The sequence below is a fragment of the Podarcis cretensis genome (genome assembly GCF_951804945.1).
Source record: "Podarcis cretensis genome assembly, chromosome: 13".
NCBI lineage: Eukaryota > Metazoa > Chordata > Lepidosauria > Squamata > Lacertidae > Podarcis > Podarcis cretensis.
In genome coordinates, this window is record NC_137182.1 from 53,049,182 (window position 1) to 53,067,715 (window position 18,534).

At 54.5% G+C, this 18,534-nt stretch overlaps 1 protein-coding gene across 3 annotated transcripts in view; it reads left to right on the forward strand.

The window, feature by feature from the left end:
* The window catches only part of ZBTB4 (zinc finger and BTB domain containing 4), a 30,520-nt gene extending 12,537 nt beyond the window's left edge, over positions 1 to 17,983 (forward strand). The window contains exons 1-3 of one of the 3 annotated variants that reach the window (XM_079951742.1): positions 212 to 366; positions 2,406 to 2,488; positions 13,310 to 17,983. In XM_079951742.1, the coding sequence (XP_079807868.1) occupies positions 13,325 to 17,041 (3,717 nt within the window). In that variant the 5' untranslated portion in view covers positions 212 to 366; positions 2,406 to 2,488; positions 13,310 to 13,324 and the 3' untranslated portion in view covers positions 17,042 to 17,983. Of the gene's footprint in view, positions 1 to 211; positions 403 to 2,405; positions 2,489 to 13,309 lie in introns of those variants that run through there. The other 2 variants (XM_079951741.1, XM_079951740.1) reach the window with 2 other exon arrangements.
* Positions 17,984 to 18,534: the final 551 nt, after the last annotated feature.

Below are 18,534 nucleotides of genomic sequence, written 5' to 3' on the forward strand. Positions count from 1 at the left end.
GTGGCGGATCGCGTCCCCCTCTTCAGTTACACCCATCTGTAACACCCGACAACAAATCCTGACACACGCAGGCTGATCGCAGCGATCCTCACGCCCCGGCCTGTTGCGCAGCAAAGGTTACGCTGCCTGGACCAGTCAGGCCTCTCTGGCAGCCAGGAAGGGCTTTTTATTTCTCTCTCCTCTTCCGCCCTCTCTGCCCGCCTGCCTTTCTGCATTCTTCTACTGCTAAGCTGGGTAGGAGGATGTTAACACAAGGCAGTCCGCGCTGCTGAGATCACAGGCTCTCCGGAAATGGCAGGGGATCGGGTTCCTTTGGCTGAGCAAGCTCGGAGGCTCAGCTCTCCCCACCGCTCGCGGGGAAACATGGTGGGGGCTTCGATTCCGGGAGGGGAAATCTGTGGGGTAGGCAGCACCTAGGATATCCCTTGACTTTGGGGTTTTCTGAAAGCAGAGCGGGGTGGTTGTCCGGTGGGAAGGGAGCCAGGGCTTGAGATCCCGCAGCAAAAGGGAATTTGCATCTTGTGTTTACAAGCAGAATTGAACCCAAGCCTGCTGGAGTCGCAGCAAGGCCTTCTGAGGGTGCTGGATTCGAATCCAGGGCTTTGTTTCAGAGGGGCAGGCAGGTGTTTGTGGCCCAAAGCTAGTGAAAAACTGGTGCCCCCTCCTCTGTGAATGCTGCGCAGAAGAGGCAGCCAGAAAGATGGGGAAAGGGAGGACCGAATTCCACCCCCTCCCCCCCGAGCCACACAACCTTAAAAAAAAAGTCCGCAAATCTGTGCTCAAAGGGGAACAGAAATAGCAACTCGGCAAGCTGGTGACATCCTTTATTTTATTTTAAGGTTTCTGGATTTTTCAGGAGGCGGAACGTAAGAGCAATTGAGGCTTCCAGCCTCTCTCGCTGTTCGCTCCCAGTATCTACCATTTAATTAGACATCTATACGTGACTCTTTTTTTGAGTTTCGAAATGTACTGAAACCTGTAAGTTTGGGCTGGAAGGTGTTAATCACAAAGTCCTTTTAATTGTGTGAATAGGGGCAAATTTTCCATGATGTACGTATGAGGAGCGGATACAACTTTTCTGCCGAAATGGCGGGCAAGCATTCAGGGAAAGATGATGAAAGCAAGGGTTGGTTGTTGTTGTTTTTTAAAAAGAGTGACACTGTGGAAAAATACGAGCGTTTAAAATATTTTTAAATGCAGTGGGTATTGTTTTCGATCTTATTTCTCTCTTCGGTCAGAAGTAACAGCAATGGCACATTAAAAAGATAAGTCCTGGATGATACTGCTAACTGTCATATTTGACAGAGGGGAAACTGAGAATTTCAGACCTTCGTAAGCTTTTTCTTCCTTGGAAGAATAGTCAGTCACACACTCGGTTTTTTTTTTTTTTAAATAAAGCAAGTTTCTAGTTCTGATGAATAGGGGGGGAGAAATATTTGAATTCATTCCTGCGCCTTATAGACCACGGCTTCGGCTGGGGAGGGTGGGATATAAATAAAATTTTATTATTATTATTATAGAATCAAAGAATCGCAGCTAGATTGAGGGGTGGGTGTGTTATATGGAGTGCTTCAAGTTAAGTATTTTCGGGTTGCGCTCCGCGGCGACCCGGAAGTAACGGAGCGCGTTACTTCTGCGTTTCGCTGTGTGCGCATGCTCAGATGGTCAAAATGATGTCTCGCGCATGCACGGAAGCGGCGACCTGCGCACGTGCAGACACAGGTTGTGTTTGCTTCAGGATGCGAACGGGGCTCCGGAACGGATTCTGTTCGCATCCCGAGGTACCACTGTATTCCAGGGGTCAGCAAGGTTTCTCTTGCCGGGGCCAGATTGGTCCTGCGGAGATCCCTCCTTGGGCCGGATCACCTGTGTGTGTGAATGTGTGATTTCCGGCACGTGTGCAGATGCGATTTCCGGCACCGCGGAAGTGAGTCCCCGTGCCGCAGTTTAGCGCAGCGCGTGAGCAGTCAGCTCGGTTTGGGGGCGGCTCAGGGGCCAGCCAGATGACCTCCGGGGCCGCTTCTGGCCCATGGGCCTTCAGTTGCTGACCCCTGGCCTAATCCATCCCCTCTTGAGGCCTGGGATCCTGTTCACAGCTGTCAACTTTTCCCCTTTCTTGCGAGGAATCCTATTCGGAATGAGGGGATTTCCCTTAAAAAAAGGGAAATGTTGACAGCTGTGACCCTGTTTCTGACCCCAAATGCAACAGAGCCTCAACTCTGCCCGCCGTTTGACCATTTCTGCCCTCTTTTTCAAAAATAAATAAATCCAAAACCGAAACGAAAAGCTGCATGGGTTTTAAGGGAGGGTTCCTTTCCTAGTGGCAGAATTTAAAGTGTGTTGGGCACAGGGATAGCAAACAGTTTAAATTTGGGGTAACGCATCGTCTCTTTCTTTCCACCCAGAGGGTCCTGTTCAGGCGGATTTGGAGACAGCATCTTGAGCGACAGGGACACAGACACCCAGTAGATGTGGTCTACTCGTGTAGGTAAGGATGACGTCCATCACTCTTCCTTTCTACTGGGTCTCCTTGGGGTGCTGTCAAGAGGGAAAGAGGTGCTGGCTGGGGCTTCTGGGAATTGTAGTCCAAACCACCTGGAGGACACCAGGTGTGGGGAAGAAGGGCTGCCGTGGGTCTCCATGGAAACGCCACCATGCTTCCCTCTTCCGATCGCCATAGCGACAGCGGCTGTATCTAGGCCAGTCACCACCCCATCTGTGTCTCCGCGGCAACGGTGCCTGGATCTAGGCCAGCCCCTGCTTCTAGCTCTGGTCCCCATGGCAACCGCCGTCGGGTTGCCATGACTCGGCTCGGCCTCTTTCTAGAGCCTTCGCTTTGGCTCCTTGCCTCCTTCTAGAACATTCCGTTTGGCTCGCCATTTCTCAACCCATGGGTTGGTTTCCAAGTCCGCGCAGCCTGAAAGTTGCCTTGCAAAACTGCCTTCCCCACATTAAAAGTCTCCTTGGCTGGGTGGTCTAGGCCAAAGAACTGGCTCTGCAAATAATAATAATAATAATTATAATTATAATTATAATTATAATTATAATAATTTTTATTTATACCCCGCCCTCCCCAGCCAAGACCGGGCTCAGGGCGGCTAACACGCAATATAAAAACAAATTGATTGAAATGCAACTTAAAAACAATATTAAAATACAACATTAAAATATTAAAATACAGCCTCATTTCAATGGAAACTCAAATCAAAAACTTTTTGGGGGATGAATGCCGGACGCCATCTTCCGGGGCCGCACTCCCACGGGAGTCACGTGTCTCACATTTTGTGACGCCATGCTATTTCTGTGCGCTGAAATTGCGGGAGAGCACAGTGCCCAAGACAGGCCTCTGTGCTCTCGCAGGGGAAAAACCAGGACGCCTTGGGCTTTTTTGTCCAGGACAACTGTCGGGTACGGACTCCCAACTCCCATCAGCCCCATGGCCAATAGTTAGCAAAGATGGGCACTGGAGTCCAGCCATATCTGTAGGGCCACACATTCCCTGTCTCTGGTCTAGAAGTGTTTGCTTCTTGAGATTACCTGGGCCAAATTTGGATTAACGGAGTCCTGCCTATGCCCCTCCAGGCATCTAGCCCCTAAGATATTTCCATCGTTGGGACCTCAACCCTTTCTGCTGGCCTTCATATTTCCACAGAGACTGAATTGTCTGGTTCTTCGTTGAACTCTGAATCGCTCACAGTTTTTAGGTTTTTTTTGAAGAAAAGGATGAGGAGTAAAAGTGCTTTTACTGCTTTTCTGTGCCCTTTAATTGCTCAAATAATAATAATAATAATGATAATGATAATAAATAATTTTATTTATACCTCGCCCTCCCCAGCCAAGACCGGGCTCAGGGCGGCTAACACCAGATATAAAAGCAATTGATAAAAATACAACTTAAAAAAAAAAAACAACTTAAAAATACAACGTTAGAATCCTGGAATTGGAAGGGAACCCAAGGGTCATCTAGTCTAACCCCATGCAGTGCAGGAATTCTGCCCACAGTCATCCCTGGGTGGGCTCGAACCACCAACCTTCTGGTTAACAGCCAGATGCGCTGACCCACTACACCACAGGTTTTTTTGTTTCTCTGCCTTGGAGGGTCCCCACCCCAAGTTTGCAGCCTCTTAATATTTATTTAGGGACGCAGGTGGCGCTGTGGGTTAAAGCCTCAGCGCCTAGGGCTTGCCGATCGAAAGGTCGGCGGTTCGAATCCCTGCGGCGGGGTGCGCTCCCGCTGCTCGGTCCCAGCGCCTGCCAACCTAGCAGTTCGAAAGCACCTCCGGGTGCAAGTAGATAAATAGGGACCGCTTACCAGCGGGAAGGTAAACGGCGTTTCCGTGTGCGGCTCTGGCTCTGGCCAGAGCAGCGATGTCACGCTGGCCACGTGACCCGGAAGTGTCTCCGGACAGCGCTGGCCCCTGGCCTCTTGAGTGAGATGGGCGCACAACCCCAGAGTCTGTCAAGACTGGCCCGTACAGGCAGGGGTACCTTTACCTTTACATTAATATTTATTTGTTCAGCCCCACCAGCATACAAGGCCGATCTGTTAGAGTTGCATAGATCCCTTTCCTCCCGGAGCTAAATTACAAACAGAAATGGACTTTAACGGGAGGAACCTATACAAATTAAATGTTTCACATGGGACCTGGAGTGAGGTGTCCACAGGCTCTGACTCCAGTCTTGGGCTTCCTATCTTGATGAGACATAAGGCCATTTGGCGGCCGTTTTTATTGATCTGTTTTGGTTGTCATGCGGTTGGCCGCAGGGTGACGATAGCCATCTCAGACCTTCCCAATTGTATGAAGAGCTTGGCTTTTCCGTTTTAAAAAAGAACGAGACCTTGTTGCGTTTGGGAGGGTGACTGCTACATTCGGGGGTTTTTTGTTTTGTTTTTATTTTTTTTATATATATATACATTTTTATTGTTTTTTAAACATATCATTTCCAACAATCATGTAACATAACTTCTTATCTTACACAATATTTTAGACTCCTCTGATGATCTTTCATTCTTTATCACTTATTCTGAATTTCTTAATTTCTTAATTTCTCTGTGACTCTTAATTATCATTAACTAATAACTCTCCACCCGGGATGCGGGTGGCGCTGTGGGTTAAACCAGAGCCTAGGACTTGCTGATCAGAAGGTTGGCGGTTCGAATCCCTGCGACGGGGTGAGCTCCCATTGCTCGGTCCCTGCTCCTGCCAACCTAGCAGTTCGAAAGCACGGCAAAGTGCAAGTAGATAAATAGGTGGGAAGGTAAACGGCATTTCCACGACTGGACCTAATAGTCAGGGGTCCCTTTACCGTAATAACTCTCCTCATAGTCTTTCTTGCAATATTTCAAATAGTCCTCCTTACAAAACATGCGGTCCTACTAGCGTAATCGGTTCATTACAATTACTTTTGTTGTTTTTTTAAATAGGGAAAACGGAGGCAGAGAGTGGAGGTAGGGGGAGTGAATTTTGAGACGGCAGCAGTGGGAACTTGTCCGAAAGGCTCTTGAATTTATCACCTCCTAAGGCTGCAGGGAGGGACGCAGGTGGCGCTGTGGGTTAAAGCCTCAGCGCCTAGGGCTTGCCGATCGAAAGGTCGGCGGTTCGAATCCCTGCGGCGGGGTGCGCTCCCGCTGCTCGGTCCCAGCGCCTGCCAACCTAGCAGTTCGAAAGCACCTCCGGGTGCAAGTAGATAAATAGGGACCGCTTACCAGCGGGAAGGTAAACGGCGTTTCCGTGTGCGGCTCTGGCTCGCCAGAGCAGCGATGTCACGCTGGCCACGTGACCCGGAAGTGTCTCCGGACAGCGCTGGCCCCTGGCCTCTTAAGTGAGATGGGCGCACAACCCCAGAGTCTGTCAAGACTGGCCCGTACGGGCAGGGGTACCTTTACCTTTACCTTAAGGCTGCAGGGACATGGGTGGTGCTGTGGGTTAAACCACAGAGCCTAGGACTTGCCGATCAGAAGGTCGGCGGTTTGAATCCCCACGACGGGGTGAGCTCCCGTTGCTCGGTCCCTGCTCCTGCCAACCTAGCAGTTTGAAAGCACACGAGTGCAAGTAGATAAATAGGTACCGCTCCGGCGGGAAGGTAAATGGCGTTTCCGTGCGCTGCTCTGGTTCGCCAGAAGCGGCTTAGTCCTGCTGGCCACATGACCCGGAAGCTGTACGCCGGCTCCCTCGGCCAGTAAAGCGAGATGAGCACCACAGCCCCGGAGTCGGCCACGACTGGACCTAGTGGTCAGGGGTCCCTTTACCTTTACCTTTAAGGCTGTAGGGTGGCTTGTGAAGAGGGCGTCTGAGCATGTGTGAATTGCATTTCCCATTTCCACAAGCCTGCGCACGTCTGGAATTTCTCGAGGGCGAGGCTGCCTCCACCAAGACACTTGGAACAAAATATACAGATTTTTCCTGTTTCATCCTTGCAAATTCCCTCACAGCAGGCTTGGCAGAGATAGAGATTCCCCAAGTGGCTGAAGGTCACAAAGGGGGGGGGGATTTCAAACCAGGCTCAAGAACCCAACATTTTAGGAGATTAAAATTGGAGCAGAGACTTGCTGGCATGTCTCAACATCCCTTGGCAAAACGTAGCAACCTGTGGGTTTTTCAGCCTCGGGATTTTCCCCTGCCACGGACCAGGATGACTTTGGTAGGTTTTTAGAAACCTTCACGCAAGTCGGAAAGGCAGATTTGCCAACTCGGTGCTCATCGTGGGGTTCGGACCTCAACTCCCAGCCAGCACAGTGGATGAGAGTTGCAGTCCCAAAATATCTGGTGGGCAAAGGTTGCAGCAGCAGGTAGGTCCAGGCGAGGGTCTTTTTTTCTATCCTGGCCTTTTTCTTTCTCTCTCTCCAGTGCACAGACCCAACATTGCAGTCCTCCTCTTTCCACCCCCCCCTCCAGCCTCTTCCAGGCTGCCGTGCTGGTCCCTGCAATCTGCTGACCTCAGCCTTCGTGACTCAGACCCGCAGAAATCCATCCTGCTTCGCATCTTGTTTACGATCCGCCAGGCTTTTCCCTCTCCCCACCGTTGCAGAGCCCTGTTTCGGTTGCAGCACCCTGGACTGCAGGCGGACAGAAGTGGCGGGCGAGGCAAATCAGGTTTTTTGCTTCCCTTCCAGCGACCGTTCCATTTGGGGGGGGCACGCATTCATTTCCACATTCGGGGCAGAGAGAAAATGCAGTGTTCACGGAAGGGTCGCCCTCCGGATAGGGAGGTTACGGGGACCCTTGTTGCTGTTTAGTCGTTTAGTTGTGTCCGCCTCTTCGTGACCCCCTGGACCAGAGCACGCCAGGCACTCCTGTCTTCCACTGCCTCCCGCAGTTTGGTCAAACTCATGTTTGTAGCTTCGAGAACACTGTCCCACCATCTCATCCTCCGTCGTCCCCTTCTCCTTGTGCCCTCCATCTTTCCCAGCATCAGGGTCTTTTCCAGGGAGTCTTCTCTTCTCATGAGGTGGCCAAAGTCTTGGAGCCTCAGCTTCAGGATCTGTCCTTCCAGTGAGCACTCAGGGCTGATTTCCTTCAGAATGGAGAGGTTGGATCTTCCTGCAGTCCATGGGACTCTCAAGAGTCTCCTCCAGCACCAGAATTCAAAAGCATCCATTCTTCGGCGATCAGCCTTCTTTATGGTACAGGGACCCTACCCAACCCTATTGAATATATGGACTTTATTCTCCTCTACCTTTCTCTCTTTCTGATGTATTTACAGATGTTCTCGGAGCTTCAGGTCTCAGGCGCTGGCAATATAATGGCATGTTCTGATGAGCAGTTGCAGAGTGTATTTCAGCCCTGAAGGCAAAGCCTCCCAGCTCCTGTGGGGCAGGGCTCAGGGAAGCAAAGTTGTTCTGTGTTTCTCTCACCCTAGGTCTATTATTATTATTATTATTATTATTATTATTATTATTATTATTATTATTATTTCTTGCCCATCTGGAGTGGCTTCAAGCACATATAAAGAACATAACAAAACATCAATCCTTAAAAACCTCCCAAAATAATAATAATTTTAAGACCCAGGATGCAATTTTGACGCCATTTGGGGACCCGCTTCTATACAGTGGCACCTCAGGTTAAGTACTTAATTTGTTCTGGAGGTCCGTTCTTAACCTGAAGCTGTTCTTAACCTGAAGCACCCCTTTAGCTAATGGGGCCTCCTGCTGCTGCCGTGCCGCCGGAGCACGATTTCTGTTCTCATCCTGAGGTAAAGTTCTTAACCTGAGGTACTATTTTTGGGTTAGCGGAGTCTGTAACCTGAAGCGGATGTAACCTGAAGCATATGTAACCTGAGGTACCACTGTAATTGCCAGGTGCTCCTGTTGCAACCCACCTTGGATCGGGCTGCGACCCGACCGTGCTGGGATCCCGCTGGGATCTCTGCTTGGACGCTGGGGGACAGCAGGATAGATCTGTGACAGCTGTTTTGGCCCCGGTGCCAGATAGAAAGCGTGGTTAAAGGTAAAGGGACCCCTGACCATTAGGTCCAGTTGCGGGTGACTCTGGGGTTGCGGCACTCATCTTGCTTTACTGGCCGAGGGAGCCGGCGTACAGCTTCCGGGTCATGTGGCCAGCATGACTAAGCCGCTTATGGCAAACCAGAGCAGCGCACGGAAATGCCGTTTACCTTCCCTCCGGAGTGGTACCTATTTATCTACTTGCGCTTTGAGGTGCTTTCGAACTGCTAGGTTGGCAGGAGCAGGGACCGAGCAACGGGAGCTCACCCCGTCACAGGGATTCAAACCGCTGACCTTCCAATCAGCAAGCCCTAGGCTCTGTGGTTTAACCCACAGCGCCACCCGCGTCCCTAGAAAGCGTGGTTAGCGTCAGCCTAAAGACCTATTCCAGGCTCAAGAGATGGGGATGAAGAGGGGTGCCTAAGCATGTCTGGATGATCCCCCCAGGTGGGGTCCAGGATCCCCTGGCCAGAGAGAGAGGTGCTGGACCTGTCGGAACGCCATTGAGTGTCTTGTCGTTCCCGCATGCCCCCCTCTCTGCGTTTACCCACATTCAGCCGGGCCCACACGTCTCCCCCTCCTCAAATTCTTGCTCTGTACCACAGAGCGCTGCCTCTTCCTTCTCCCTCCCTCCCCAACCCTTCTCTTTTTCTCTCCCTCCGTCGTCCAGGCTGGTTTCCATAGAAACTCCCTTTCCGTTTGGGTACTCCTGTCGCAGCCGGGAAGGGAGTTTATATATATATGTGTGTGCGCGAGAGAAAGAGAGACCCTCAAGGAATTGTTGCCGCCGTGTTTTACGCACGCACACTCGCCGTGCATGCAGGCACAAGCCCATTCGCACGCATGCACGCACGCACACACACACACCCATGGCCTGAAATTGCGTCGTCGGGACGGCCCCATCCAGGTCGAGGGAGGAGGGAAGTTTGCGAAAGACGGGCTTGGAAGAAAAGAAAACATTGTGGGCATCCCTATTGTTCTGTCTCTCTCTCTCACACACACAAGATTTTCTCCCACGTCTCTGCAGCGGGGAGAGGGCAGAGTGTGCCTTCGGGGGCCAGCCCTTGACACGAGGGGGCCGGCTGGGCCAAAGGAGGCGCCTGAGCGTCTGGGGGCAACGAGGCGAGCCTCTTGGAGCGGCTTCCGCGCTGAGCTCCGGAGAGCGAGCCGGGCCAACGCATCAGCTGCTTAATCCGAGCTGGCACCGGGAATTTCTTTCCTTCAGCCATTTTAGGCTTGCCAGCTGGAGGAATGAACTCCTTGAGCAAAATGGCTCCCCAAGTGGGGTGGAGTGGGGAAGGGGTGGGTGACCGGGGGGGGGGGCCCTGTGGGGAGGACGGGTGGGCTGGGGGCTTTTCCGCTCGAACCAAACAGGCCGCTCTCTCTTCCCCTGATGGCCTTCGGCCTGCCCATGCCAGCATCAACCCCGCTGCTTCGCTCGGTGTGACTCACGTCAACGGCAGCCAAGTGACTTTTCGGGACTGACGGGAAACAGAGCCCTGTGGTTCTCCTGGCTGCCTTCTCCCAGCCCTTCCTATGCGTGGGTTCGAATCCCTACTCGCTGGGGGGCCTCACTCGCTTGCTCTCGGCCTGACCTGTCTCACAGGGTTGTTGTGGAGCAGGAACTATGCCTGCCACCTTGAACTCTGGGGGGGGGGGGAAGAGGTGGGATTTGAATGTAATAAATAAAGCAGGCATTCCTAGCTGTCAGACAGACCCCCACACCTGAGACCTCTCCCCCAGCTGTGGCGCCCCTCTTTTCGAGAGGTCAGGGGTCACGGCTACTAAGCACCATGGCCATGTGTAAGAGATGGACCTTTCCAAGCACAATTCAAAGTGTTGCTGCAGACCTTTAAAGTCCTAAACGGCCTCAAAGGCCCAGTAGACCTGAAGGAGCATCTCCACCCCCATCGTTCTGCCTGGACACTGAGGTCCAGCTCCGAGGGCCTTCTGGCGATTCCCTCCCTGCGAGAAGCAAAGCTACAGGGAACCAGGCAGAGGGCCTTCTTGGTGGTGGCACCCGCCCTGTGGAACACCCTCCCAGCAGATGTCAAGGAAATAAGCAACTATCTGACTTTTAGAAGACATCTGAAAGCAGCCCTGTACAGTGGTACCTCGGGTTAAGAGCTTAATTCGTTCTGGAGGTCCGTTCTTAACCTGAAACTGTACTTAACCTGAAGCACCACTTTAGCTAATGGGGCCTCCCGCTGCTGCCGCGCCGCCAGAGCACGATTTCTGTTCTCATCCTGAAGCAAAGTTCTTAACCCGAGGTACTATTTCTGGGTTAACGGAGTCTGTAACCTGAAGTGTATGTAACCTGAAGCGTATGTAACCCGAGGTACCACTGTATCGGGACATTTTAGTGTTTGATGTTTTAGTTTGTTCTGATATATGCTGTGAGCTGCCCAGAGTGGCTGGGGAAACCCAGCCAGATGGGCGGGGTATAAATAAATTATTATTATTATTATTATTATTATTATTATTATTATTATTATTATTATTGACAGCTCTGTTGGTTACAGCATGGTCCTCACGACGCCTAAGGCGGCAGGTTTGATCCTCGCTGGGGCTGCTGCAAATTCCTGCTTTGCAGGCCGTTGGATGAGATGAGCCTCAGGGTCCCTTCCAATTCTACGATTCCATGCTTCTATGGTCTACCTCCACATTTGTGCATTTGTGCTGTGCCAGTGTGGTGTAGTGGTTAAGAGCGGTAGACTCATAATGTGGGGAACCGGGTTCGAGTCTCCGCTCCTCCACATGCAGCTGCTGGGGGACCTTGGGCTAGCCACACTTCTCTGAAGTCTCTCAGCCTCACTCACCTCACAGGGGGAGGAAGGGAAAGGAGAATGTTAGCCGCTTTGAGACTCCTTCGGGTAGTGATAAAGCGGGATATCAAATCCAAACTCTTCTTCTTCTTCTTCTAATATTGTACAGTGGTGCCCCGCAAGACGAACGCCTCGCAAGACGAAAAACCTGCTAGACGAAAGGGTTTTCCGTTTTGGAGGCGCTTCGCAAAACGAATTTCTCTATGGGCTTGCTTCGCAAGACGAAATGTCTTGCGAGTTTTTCCGACTTCCCCCCCTTTCCCCCCCTTTTTCTAAGCCGCTAATCCACTTATCAGCTGATCCGCTAAGCTGATAAGCCGCTAAAAGCCGCTAATAGCGCTAATCCGCTAAGCCGTCAATGGGCTTGCTTCGCAAGACGAAAAAACCGCTAGACGAAGAGAATCGCGGAACGGATTATTTTCGTCTTGCGAGGCACCACTGTATCATTATCCAGACACAATCTGCGTCTGAAAGCAATCTATTCAATGAGGTGTTGTCCTGTTGTCTATGCATAGATCAAAGGGGGCCAATAGTAGCTTCTTTCCTTCTTTCCAAGGAATTAATACCAGTCTTTTGACTACGTGAAGCAGTTGTCAGAGCCCCCTATAACTGGTATGTTTTTCAGGATAATAAATTAATAATAATTTTATTACTTATGCCCAACCCATCTGGCTTGGTTGCGCCAGCCGCTCAGGGTGGCTTCCAACACATATAAAAACACAGAATAATCGTAATTATACATAGTCATAGAATCATCATAGAGTTGGGAGCAATCCTGGGGTCATCTAATCCAACCTCCGGCAGTGCAGGAATAATAGGCAGGTGGCCCATGTGGGAATCGTACCTTGGTGTTACTAGCACCACGAGCCAACTAACTGAGCTGACTGGCCTATCATATGACAACTTTAAATCCCCCCCCAAAAAAGTCGGACATTGCGTAAACATGTTTCAAAGAGGCAGTCTCTAAATCGAATTATTAATAATAACAATAATAATGGCTGTCTACCAGCTCCATCTGGTACGCAGGCTGACACCCTACCTGCCTGTGGACTGCCTCGCCAGAGTGGCGCATGCTCTGGTTATCTCCCGCTTGGACTACCACCATGCGCTCTACATGGGGCTACCTTTGAAGGTGACCCGGAAACTGCAACTAATCCAGAATGCAGCAGCCAGACGGGTGACTGGGAGCGGCCGCTGAGACCACATAACACCAGTCCTGAGAGATCTGCATTGGCTCCCAGTATGTTTCCGAGCACAATTCAAAGTGTTGGTGCTGACCTTGAAAGCCCTAAACGGCCTCGGTCCAGTATACCTGAAGGAGCGTCTCCACCCCCATCGTTCTGCCCGGACACTGAAGTCCAGCTCCGAGGACCTTCTGGCGGTTCCCTCCCTGCGAGAATCCAAGTTACAGGGAACCAGGCAGAGGGCCTTTTCAGTAGTGGCGCCCGCCCTGTGGAACGCCCTTCAGATGTGAAGGAAATAAGCAGCTAACTTCTCTTTAAAAGACATCTGAAGGCAGCCCTGTTTAGGGAAGTTTTTAAAATTTAATGCTGTATTGTTTTTAACACTCAATTGGGAGCCGCCCAGAGTGGCTAGGGAAACTCAGCCAGATGGGCGGGGTATAAATAATTGTTGTTGTTGTTGAGTCGTTTAGTTGTGTCTGACTCTTCGTCACCCCCTGGACCAGAGCACACCAGGCACTCCTGTCTTCCACTGCCTCCCGCAGTTTGGTCAAACTCATGCTGGTAGCTTCGAGAACACTGTCCAGCCATCTCGTCCTCTGTCGTCCCCTTCTCCTTGTGCCCTCCATCTTTCCCAACATCAGGGTCTTTTCCAGGGAGTCTTCTCTTCTCCTGAGGTGGCCAAAGTCTTGGAGCCTCAGCTTCACAATCTTTCTTTCCAGTGAGCACTCAGGGCTGATTTCCTTCAGAATGCAGTATATATATCATCATCATCATCATCATTATAATATAACAATAACAGTCCTCTTTGTCGAGAACCTCAGGCATTACTACCCAATTTTCTCTCTCTTTCGCAGGTCTGAGGCAGCTGAATGGCTGCAGCAATGGAGCTCACGGACATTGGCCACTCCAGCTCCCTCCTGGTCCAGCTGAACGAGCAGCGCCTCCGCGGTCAGTTCTGCGACATCACCATCATTGCTGAAGACACCAAGTTCAAGGCCCACAAGAACGTCCTCGCGGCCTCCAGCCCCTACTTCAAGGAGGTGCTGTCGGAGGAGTCCAGCTGCCAGCAGCCCAGCCAGATCCTGGAGCTCCCCGACGTCCAAGCTGAAGTCTTCTCCGACGTCCTCAACTTCATCTACAACTCCCGGCTCTCCGTGCCCAGCCCGGCCGCCGCCAAGGAGATCGGGGCCGTTGGCCGCCGCCTCGGCATCTCCCGCCTCGAGAACCTGGACGACCCCTTGACGGGCACCAAGATGGACAACTCGGGCGGGGCCTCTTCCAGGCTGTGCAGCTCGCCGATCGACCTCACCTGCCCTTCCCGCTCAGCCGAGCCTTCCAGCCCCCTCAGCTTCCACGATTTGGCCAAAGTCTCCAGCCCGGCCAGCGACGGCCAGCCCGACCCCGAAACAGAGACCGCCAAGATCCTGTACAACCTCAGCTCGGTCGCCGCCGTGCCGCCACCCCAGCCAGACCTGGCTTACGTGCTGAAGGGAGGCGTCAGCTGGGACCACGACGATTCCCCCGGAAACCCCTCGGCCGCCAACGGCGAGGCGGACCACCAAGGGCCGGCTTCCTCTCGCTCGCCCCCGCCCAGAGCTTCCTGCCCGGCCGCCAGCTCCTTCTGCTGTGGGAGCTGCGGCCGCTCCTTCACCACGTCGTCGGCGCTCAGCCTGCACATGAAACTGCACCGGACGCGCCGTTCTCTCTCCTGCCGGCACTGCGGCAAGAGCTTCATCCACATCAAGCGGCTCCAGACGCACGAGGTCTTGTGCAAGGAGATGGAGAAGGCCGAGGAGGGCGTCCCCGCGGGCGAGGCCCTGCCAAGTCCTGGGCTGCCTCCCAAGCCGCCTCCGCCGCCGTCTTCCAAGAAGAGCGTGCTGTTCCGCCACCACGGGCTGCAGCGCATGGACTACATCTCGGACCAAGACCACTTTGTCAAAGTGGTCGACGGGCACATCATCTACTTCTGCACCGTCTGCGAGCGCTCGTACATGACGCTCTCGAGTCTCAAGCGCCACTCCAACGTCCACTCGTGGCGGAGGAAGTACCCCTGCCGCTACTGCGACAAAGTCTTTGCTCTGGCCGAGTACCGCACCAAGCACGAGGTGTGGCACACAGGCGAGCGCCGCTACCAGTGCATCTTCTGCTGGGAGACCTTCGTCACCTACTACAACCTGAAGACCCACCAGAAAGCCTTCCACGGGATCAACCCCGGCCTGATTTCTTCCGAGAAGACGCCCAACGGAGGCTACAAGCCCAAGCTCAATGCCCTCAAACTCTACCGCCTCCTGCCCATGCGCTCCCAAAAGAGGCCCTACAAGACCTACAGCCAAGGCCTGGTGGCTGACAACCTCCTTCTCCCGGCTCAGCCCATCCCCATGGCGCTGGGCGACGGGGACTCCTTGGACGGCAACCTGGTCTCCTCGCTGGGCAACGGCGACATTGCTTCCGTGTTCACTGCCAACGGCGGGTCCCTGGAGATGCCCGAGCCGGAACGCTTTCCGCGGCCGCAGGAAACTGCAGCGGGACCGGAGATCCCCGCGCTCCCAGCCGCGGGCGAGAACGCTCCTTCGGACAAGAGGCCAGGGCCCCTGAGCGCAGAGGCTGCCTCCGTCATCGCCTATGGGCGGCCCGCCTCCTCGGTCATCGTCCACAGCACGTCAGTGTTGTCGCAGACGCCCTCGGTGATCACCTATAACAGCAAGTCTTCGGAGGCAGGGCCTCTGCCCCCGACACAGGTGCCATCTTCCACCGCGGCCAGGCCTATCAAGAAGCAAGTGCTGAAGGAGTATATCCAGTCGCAGAAGGCAGAGGGGCAAGCTCTGGAAGAGAGTGGGGAGCCCAGAGCCAGGGGGCCGCGGTCTGGGCGGACCATGACGTACATGGCAAAGCCGGCGTACGTCGGGGCCACCTCCGAAAGCCGCACCGCACCGCTATGCCAGATCACGGTGCGCATTGGCGAGGAAGCCATCGTCAAGCGGCGGATCTCTGAGACGGACCTCATGCTGGACAAGGGCGGCCGCGTCGGGGGCAAGCGCTTCGATTTCGGCAGGGAGCAGAGCAGCGGGAAGGAGGTGCCGCCGGAAGCTCCCCACGGCAAGCACGCCGGCAGGGGGTACGCCAATGAGAGTGGCGAGGAGGAGAGCGACAGGGGCGATGCCGAAGACCAGCTCTGGCGGCCCTACTACAGCTACAAGCCCAAGCGGAAGGCTGGCGCCGGCGCCAACACGCTGCCCAAAATGAAAAAGTCCCGGTGGCACCGCAAGCTCCGCTCTCTGCGCTGGATGAAAAGGACGGAGAAGGCTGGGGAGGAAGAAGAGGAGGAGGAAGAAGAGGAGGAGGAGGATGTGGGGACCAGCGGGTCGGTGACAGCGGAAGTGTCTGCCCGCTGTGGTGCCGCCTCTGAAATTGAGGGACCGAGCCAGCCTCCCAAAGCCGGGCGCGGCTCCGAGTGGAAGCACGAGTGCGGCGCCTGTGGCAAGCTGTTCTCCGCGCTCAAGAAACTGAGGAAGCACGAGCGAGTCCACGGGCGCCTCGCCAAAGACAACCCGCCCCTGGCGCCCTCGCAGGCCCACCGCGTCGGCCGCAAGCCCCTGGTCAAGTTCACCTGCGCCCGCTGCACCAAAGTTTGCAAGACGGCTGCGGCCCTCAGCCGCCACATGAAGCGCCACGAGGGCGAGCCGCCCGAGCCGCCGCCCTTGCCGGCCCTCACCACCGTCATCGCCTACTCCAAGAAGGCGGCGGAGGCTCCTCCCGTGGCTGTCGTGCCGGCGCCCGTCGTCAAAGAGGAGACCATGCAAGAGATGCAGGTGTCGTCCTCCAGCGGCGAAGCACCCTTGTGCCCGCAAGAGCTCCCCGAGGAGGAGGAGGAGGGGCCCGTGGCGGTGGACATGCAGCCTTACGGACGCTGCACCCCGGTGCCAGAAGAGGAGGCCGTGCCCCTGGCAGAGGGGAAGAAGTCTCCGTTTCCGGAGGAGCTCAGCACCCACCCGCCCGTTCTGGAGGCAGCCACCAGCCTTGCCGAACTCCCGCCAAGATTACCACACTCCCTGCAGGACCCCGTCATCTCGCACACGGGTCTCGCTCTGAAAGAGGCCTTGGCGCCCGAGCTGGAGGAGGAGCGATACCCTGTCCAGGAGTACCCGCTGCCCTTGCTGGTGCCAGGCAGCTGTCGGACCCGGAAGGACCTGGAGGACAAGCCGCCCTCGTTCCTCGCCTACCCCAGCGCCATCCAGTTCAGCGGCGTGGGCAAGGCGGGCGGCGGTGACGGCGGCGACGGCGGCAAAGTCTGCTTCTACCCAGACCCCTACCCTCTGATGTACGGCCACCAGCTCCTGGCGGCCTACCCCTACAACTTCACCCTCCCGGTGGCTCTGAACATGGTCGTCCCGGACGAGAAGGGGCAGCCACTGCCGTTCCTCCCCGGCGTCTTCAGCTACTCGGTGAACCCGTGTCGCAGCGAGGTCCACGACGGCTCTGCCGCGGCGGCCTCCAGCGTGGCCATGGCGATGGGGGCTGGCGCCGCCCACGAGGGCAGAGGGGAGCTGCCCACCCCAGAGAGGCTGAAGAAAGGGAGCCTTCTCTGAGGGGGAGGACGAAGGGAGGTTGGGGCGGAGGGGGTCAGCTGGAGGCGAGGGGCACCGCCGCTTCTGCCTCTCCCTAGATGGCGTCCTCTTGTGGCTTTGGACTCCAACTCCCGCCCAGCCAGTGGAGGGTTTGGGGCGCTCTGAGGTTGTGGAAGGAGGCTCCCCCCTCCCCAAGAAGGGATGTTCGGGGCGGAGGGGTGGGGGCAGATTGCAGTGGCAGCGCTGCGGCAGAGAGAGAGACAGAGCTATGGAAGCCAGAGGTGAGCATTGGTGGCGTTGAGGGGATGCATAGCGCAGCCCCCTGACCCACAACTTCACATCCCCGTGGTTTGTCGAGTGGGGCACATCGTAGATAAGACTTTTTTTTTAAAACAAACAGACAAAAAAAAAAAGACGTAGCAGCGAAAATAGGTACAGGGTAACCCCTCTTCCCCCCCCTTCTCCCAACCACAGCCCCATATGAATGTCTTCTTGCTCTGTATATATATTTCCAGAGTGAACTTGCACAAGCAAATCTTCGTCGTTGTCTCCCCACCTCCCCAATCCTGCTCCCCCTTCCCCGTCTTGGCTCTCCTTGTTACCCCTGCCTGGGAAGGGACGGCTGGGAGGAGGAGCCTCTGCTTTGGGGGGCGGAGCTCTTTTTCGGCTCCTCCCACCAGCTGATGCCCTTTTTATCTCTTTCCTTCCGGGTCTCTTCCTTCCTCAAATCGCCATTTTCCCCCCTGCCAAGGGGAAGAAGGTCTCATTCCACAGAACTGTCTGCCCCACCTTCTCTCCCCCCTTTTTTTGGGGGGGGGTGCCCTCTCGGCCCCCCCCTCCTCCGGCCCAGTGGATCTCTAGCCTCTTCTTTTAGCAGCTGCGTTATTTCTCCCTGTTGGTTTTTTGTTTTGCAGCTTGAAGGGGATGAATCACATTTTCCTTTTGGCTGGATGGAAGAGGAGGAGGAGGAAGGGGTGGGGTGGGGTGGGGTGGGGGGAGGAGGAGGAGGAGGGCAGAGTGTCCTGTTGAGATGGTGAGGAGGAGCAGCAGCAGGAGAGGACGGTTCTGTAGGATCTGGTCTTCCAGGGTTTTTGCAACAGCCACAAAAGAGCAACAACAGCTTTGCATCGCATCTGGACCCACTTTGCAGAAGTGGGGGCTGCCAAGTTTGCTGCCATCCTGGTAGCATGCCCTTCTCTCTCTCTCTCTCTCTCTCTCTCTCTTTCTCTCTTTTTTGGGGGGTGCCCTTTCAGCCGGAGTGGGGTGGGCAACCAGACCGGATTCCACTGTGTACTGTGATTTTAATTTCCGCCAAGCTCATCCCACTTCTGCCGCCTTTGCAAAAAACAACAGCACAGCACAGAACCCCACCCTCCCAGTAACACACATTCCCTCCCGCTTCCTCCATACTGGGATTTACCCCCCCCCCCCAAACACACACACACACACACACACACACCACCTAAACTCAGCAATAGGGCAGTTGGGTTACATTTCACAGTCTAGGAATTAAA